The sequence below is a fragment of the Mus caroli genome, unplaced genomic scaffold, assembly GCF_978045245.1.
Source record: "Mus caroli unplaced genomic scaffold, Mus_caroli_1 scaffold_5, whole genome shotgun sequence".
NCBI lineage: Eukaryota > Metazoa > Chordata > Mammalia > Rodentia > Muridae > Mus > Mus caroli.
Genome location: NW_028227260.1, coordinates 123,303,269 through 123,309,739, shown reverse-complemented (window position 1 = coordinate 123,309,739; position 6,471 = coordinate 123,303,269). Strand labels below are relative to the sequence as shown.

At 40.8% G+C, this 6,471-nt stretch overlaps 1 protein-coding gene and 1 pseudogene across 1 annotated transcript; one reads left to right on the top strand and one right to left on the bottom strand.

Moving 5' to 3' along the window:
* Positions 1–2,322: 2,322 nt before the first annotated feature.
* LOC110286898 (testis-expressed protein 13C-1) lies at positions 2,323–4,862 on the bottom strand. The gene is made up of 2 exons (XM_021153548.2): positions 2,798–4,862; positions 2,323–2,516 (listed from the first exon to the last, which is right to left on the bottom strand). Exon 1 carries the CDS (start codon positions 4,659–4,661, stop codon positions 2,820–2,822), a length of 1,842 nt encoding a protein of 613 aa, XP_021009207.1. The 5' UTR covers positions 4,662–4,862; the 3' UTR covers positions 2,323–2,516; positions 2,798–2,819.
* Positions 4,863–5,835: 973 nt separating this feature from the next.
* LOC110286166 (alpha-ketoglutarate dehydrogenase component 4 pseudogene) lies at positions 5,836–6,094 on the top strand (annotated as a pseudogene).
* The last annotated feature ends 377 nt before the right edge of the window (positions 6,095–6,471 follow it).

The following is a 6,471-nucleotide window of genomic DNA, read 5'->3' as shown; positions in this document are numbered from 1 at the left end:
AAAGATATGGTATAAAGTGAGTCATGAAATCATGTCTGATGGATCCAGACATCTGTTGAAATAGTATGTCAGATACCCTGCAAAAAGGTCTTGAGGTGCCACTATATGAAGTACTGTGAGATGTCAGAGGTTCCTGTACCATGGATAATCTACTGCAAAAAGGATAGAGAAAGGAATAGAGTTGGCCAAGGAAAGAAGCTAAATGTAGAATAAGTTCTAAAATGAGCTTCAGTGTGGTGCTACTGAAGTTCTTTGCAACCCAGATGATTCTACCATGACTTTGAGGTGCTCTGAACATGCAAGTACAGGATTTCATGTTTTTTATGATTTGAAATGGTCTTGATGTGGTCCAATATTTCCTTGTTCTGGCCCTATTCTTTTCCTTGGGATGGTAAAATTATTTGTTTAACTGTATACTGGATCTTGTTTTGGGGGTTATGGTTGTTCACAGTTGGGAGATTGCCTAAGACACTGAAGCTGCTTTATACGTTTGTTGTTGTTGTTGTTGTTTTTGTTGTTGTTGTTGTTTTATTCTAGAGAGAGCAGGAAAGGAATGGAAGAAGAGCAGGGAAGGGAGAGCAAGAGCAAGAGAAAGCAAGAGCAAGAGCTGCTCTATACTTTTAACAGTATTAGAACTGTTAAAGACTATTGGGACTTTTCATGCTGGGGTGAACATATTTTGTATTATGACCATGAGACTCTGGAGACAAAGTGTATAATGTTATGTATTAAAGGTGATTATGTTTGTTCCTCAAGTTTGCAAGGGGGTAGATTTGGGGTGATTAATCTCTAGTAGTCAACATGATAATACCTAGAATCATGTAGGAATTGGGACTCTGGATGTGAGTGGATAGGATGGTTATGATTAGATTAATTACAGTGGTAAGAACAGTCCAATGTGGGTAGTTCCATTTCATAAGTTGTGGCCACAGACTGAAAAAATAAATAAAGTGGGAACAACAGCCCAATATGAGGAGTAACATGTGAAGGACATGAAGTCTTTGTGCTCACAGATAGTACTAGAGAAAACAGTAAAGTTATATACACATTCTTTTTTTATTCAATAGAAGGGATTTATATGTCTTTCTGCCCAGAAAGCAGAGAATAGGTGTAGTTAGGAACTTGGTGAACTTTGCTATATGTATGGCCTGGCTTCAAAGGAACATCCCAAGATGACAATGCATATCCCAGACTATTCACAGACCTTGGACAGTGAGAAATATCGAGGAAAATAATTGTCAATTGTTCTCTTGTACCACAGCATAAACCTGATTCTTAGCACAAAGGAAGAAGAGGAACTGTCCAATGTGAATTACATCAAAACTAGGCAATACTATGCATACTATTCATTAGTAGATAGCATCAGAAAGAAAGTCGAAAATGTAGATCTTAGTAATCTTTGTGAATTCTTTCAGAGAATTAGAGCATACCATGAGTTTAGATTCAGAAAGCTATAAACTCACACACTCAACTTCATCATGACTTTAAGAGAGGTCCTGCAGCCTCTGTCTTGTAAGATCTAAGAACCTGCAGATTGGGACCTGTAAGAATGGTTCTCCCTAAGTACCCAAGGAGCTGAAGGGATTTGCAGCCCCATAGGAGGAACAAGAATATGAACTAACCAGTACCCCCAGAGTTTCCTGGGACTAAACCACCAATCAAAGAAAACACATGATGGGACTCATGGCTCAAGCTCCATATGTAGCAGAGGTTGGCCTAGTCGATCATCAAAGGGAGGAGAGTCCCTTGGTCCTGTGAAGGCTCTCTGCCCCAGTATAGGGGAATGCAGGGGCAAGGAAGCAGGAGTGGGTGGGTTAGGGAGCAGGGGGAGGACTAGGGGATAGAGGGTTTTAGGAGGGGAAACTAGGAAAGAGGATAACATTTGAAATGTAAATAAAGAATATATATATATGTATATGTATGTATATATATATATATGTATATATATATATATATATATATAATAAAAGAAAGAATGGTTCTCCATGCACTAGTTCTATTTTTCATTCAATTAATCTAGACCAGAGAAGCACTATCTGTCTACAGCACTATGATGTTCCTGATGTTGCTTTCCATCCACTGTTAACAGAAGAGGAATTCTTCTTGTCTCAAGTCCATGTGAATCATGTTGGTGTGGTTCCATTATAATCAAGATTTTGTGTTTTAGCTCTTAGTGATTATTCTAATGGCATATGTGAAACTTCTTCAGCAACACCTTTGGCAGGGCTGAGATACATAAATAAGACCTTCCCATTAAACTTAAAATACAAAAAGAAGCAAACAAAACCACAGCAATTGTTTCATTCTCAAGGAAATGTGGTGTTACAAATTCCACATTGATTTTATTGTAAAATCATATGGCGGCTGTGAAATCATATGGCTGCTACCGGTCAAATGTATGCTTTTTAAGAAAAGGAAATTAAGAAGAAAAGAGTGAAGAAATTTTTTTTAGAGGATTCCTGATTAGCTTCTTAGAGATGTCGTACAATCAGGAACAGCCATACTAACTCCACCATCTGCAAAATAGTGATCAAATTATTAGAAATTCACAATTTAAGAACTTGATATGACATTCTAAAATATTTTTACTGGTTCAAATAAGTTAATAAAATATGAATATAAATATGGGCATATTTGCATGTATGCATGCCTTCCCATAATGAGGAAAATGGGATAATGGACTTTTCACTTTCCTCTATACTTTTTTGCATTTAATTTTGCTTTAAAGTTACAGTTGGATTAGAAGGGCTGGTTGTTCAAAAGCTGGTTTTCTCTTTGGAGTGTTTCCATTACTTACCTTCCTGAAATCAATGAGTTTGTTATGGGTTAACATCTTTTCTTTGAAGTTGAGCACTTGTTTTTGCACATTTATAGCAACTCTTATACCATGAGCGATTCACAGCTTTACATGATGGACAGATGTAATTCACTGAAGTACGGTGTGAGAGGGGTTTTTCTTGTTGCTTGGATTCAGAGGATTTTGTCCCTTGAGGTTGCTTGGATTCTAAAGATTTTATCCCTTGAGGTTGCTTGACCTTTGGCTTTGTAGCCAGTTGGTTTTTAGGGTATTTATTCATTAAATAACTTTTACATTTTCTCGGGTGGTTTGCTTGGAACTTGTTTGGCTCTTCCTTCTGTCTCTGGCTCTGGTTCTTGCCAGTCCCTTGTGGCATTTTCTTCTCATTAGGATTCACACCAGCATTCAGGCATGTCATCTGCTGAAAAGTGTCTTCTTTCTGGCAATTTCTGGTTTCTTCTCCCAGGTCAGTCAACCTCTGTAGTGTCTTTGTATCCTCTTTCTGGTTACAGCTAAGTACCTTTCCCTGGTCAGGCTTCCTCAAGAGATTCCCTTGATAGTTTTTCAGGGTAGGGGTGGTTTTGTTCACTTGACTATGTGTCTCGTGGGGAGTTACCGAAACACACTGGGTGTTGTGGCTGATGCTCTCTTTCAAGCCAACCACCCTCTGGGGAATTTTTGGACGTTTCTTCTTGGTGGAGCTGGTTTTGTTCCCCTGGGCAGATATCCCCTTGGGCATTACTGGTTCTTCCTTTATGCTGTGGTTACTGTTGACCTCCACTGCAGCTGTTCCCTGGTGCATCATTAGATTTTTCTTCTCAGTGGCAGCCATTATCTGGGGTATGGCATGATTATCTTTGTGGCTATTGTTGCTGCTGTCCCCATGAAAAGATGTTCCTTGAGGTTTCTCTGGACCTTCTCCTTCAGTGTGGCTTATGCTGTCTGCCAGGTGACTTACATCCTGGAGGATCTCAGAACATTCCTTCTGCCTAGGGCAGATTTGGTCCAAAGCAGAAGCTATTGTTTCTTGGGACTCCATTGTAACACACAAGCCAGATGGTTGGATTCCTGAAGGAGCTATCTGAGGTAAGCCTGTGGTCATGGCTGTTGCTGTTGCTTCTGAGTCCATTAATGCTGGACATGGTACAGGTGTTGAATATGAGAATTCCAAGGAGAATTTTGCTTTGAGTGGTAGTGGATATGGCACAGGCATTTGAAGAAAGGGATCTACTGCTTGGACCCAAGGACTTGAAAGTCCAGGCAGGCAGGACAAGATTGGTATCTGGGCCTCCAAAAGGGACATGTTCTGGGACTCTATAAATTCCAGCTCTTCCAGCTCCTTTTCCTCAAATGACAACAGTGATGTTCTACTGTATTCCATTCCAGGTTCAGGCACAACAGGCAGTGCAGATCTCTTTGCTTGGAGCAGCCTCCCACGAAGTATTTCCCGATCATCCATGGCCTCCTGGAGGATAATCTGTGTACACAGAAGTTGAGAAGCTGCCTGGTCCCTCTCTTCTCGCAACCTCTGTAGTTCAGAGACCAGAGTCCAGGAAGCTGACTCATGCTCTCCCACCTGGTCCTGCAGCCTCCAAACTCTGCGTGCCTGCTGCTGGCGTTGCCTGGCAGCCACTCTCACACTCAAAGCCAGAGCGCTCCAGGTACAAGCCCTCTTGAGGGAGCGTGGCACTTTGGGGTCAATAAGGATGGTATGAAGCTGATCTTCTATTTCATTCCAAGACCGAGAGCGAAAGGTCGTATAGAATTCAGAACCCCCTCCATTCTTAAGGACTTCATTATTAATGAATCTGATTACTTCAGTATGGTGGAAGCCGCTGCTATGGTCCCCAAATTCAATTGCCATGGCTGTTGCAGCTTAGCCATATAACATTCTCATGAACTGCCACTGTGGTTACTAATACAGCTGCCACGCATGTGACCAAATAGTTACCCCGTTCCCTTCAGAATCAGTTCCACTTCAGCCCTTGTCGAATTTTCATTTCTTCCTCTACCCCTCCTCCTCTCCTTCCTTCTGATAAAAGCCAAGCTGATCTTCTGACCAAGCCCACCGTACTTTATAACTGAACCTTAGTTAAGGAAGACACCACAGGACACGTCACAAAGGGGGGGGGGGATGACTCATGCTGCAAGGAATTCTGGGAACAGCCATATTTATCCTTACACTGCCAATGAGAAGTACGGGCAAGGTAGATATTTTGGGAATTGCAGTGAGCAGAGAAAAAGGATCTATATGTAGAAGAAGGTCTTTCTGGAGACCATATGCTAGTGCATAGAATGAGGTCTTCAACAACATACCTGTTGCTGAAAATCAAAGTAGAATTTCTAGGCTGGGTAAAGGGTAGGAGCAAGAGATAATGGGCTAGAGTCATAGCAAGGTAAAGGAAAATGGGATGTCATGCCTTCTAATTCATGGAGATGAATTGGATTTGATCTCTCTCTCTCTCTCTCTCTCTCTCTCTCTCTCTCTCTCTCTCTCTCTCTCTCTCTCTCTCTCTCTCTCTCTCTCCAAAAATTGGGAGAGGAAAACAGGTGCAGGGGTTCTTTCTCAGAGATCTAAAACAGTAACCTGGACTTGCAAACCTGGTATCAAAAAGACTAGAAAATGCACAATGAAGTAGTAGTGGAAATCAGACTGTTACAGACCAGTACCTATGTAGAATGGGACATGAGCAGTTTGAGGACATTACAAACTCCAAATGAAAGTTAACGACTTTTAAAGGAAGTGGTAATGAACAACGCCATTTCATTGGCTGAGTCAGTAAGGAGGAAGAAGAAGCCAAGAGGAAGTCTTCTAGGAAGACTAAAGATAGGATCCCACAACAAAGGTGCCTACCCTCAACCAGTGAAAAGGGGAAAGGAAATTTCAGAACATCACTATCCAAACTAAAATTCTGTGATGCAACATTTGCAGCTGAAGTGAAGAATATTGGATGTCAAGAGTTTCTGAGACTCCCAAAATTTTTGTGAGACTTCCAAAACTCACCTGTGCCCCAAACTGTCCCTGGTTGGGGGTCATGATGGGTAGCAAGATGACTTCTGCCAGCAGGGTCATGCAGGTAGTAAAGCCACATGTTCCATTAATAAGGTCCCCTAGCAGAAGAGTCAATCCTAAACTCAGTGCCTCAGAAGCTTTGGGATCTCCTCTGAAAGTTCACAGCATTCTAAAGGAAGTATGTCTCCTGATTTACTGATGCATCAGGTGCCACCAGATACTGCAGAAATAATAAAAAAACATTACCTTAGAAATACAGAAGGAAACCTATTTCTCAAGAGTAAATGGAATATAGCCAGTTTAAAGGTCCAAAGTGATCATCATGGCTGCTGTTTGTCATCAGACAGGATTATCATTACAATAAAAGACTTCCAAATCATCAAATAAGAAAGCACCTATTAAACAAGCTTAATAAATATTCTGTAAGCAGAATGAAGTATAGAAACTCGAGGTGGTCAGTTATATTGCCCACTTATGTATCTTGATCAGCTTCACCACAAGCTGACCTGTATACTTATTAAAGCATGTATTTTTAAATGCTAAAATAAAAGTTATTTGAGTCCTTTAGTAGGAGACTATGAGCTGCCAGGAAAAGGTTTTGTTTTTTGGTTTTTGGTTTTTGTTTTTTGTTTTTTTTTTTTTTTTCCATTTTTGAGTAAGA

What these genes read in the sequence shown, in the direction of transcription:
- LOC110286898 (XM_021153548.2), bottom strand. Translation starts at nt 4,661, where the DNA reads ATGGCAATTGAATTTGGGGACCATAGCAGCGGCTTCCACCATACTGAA.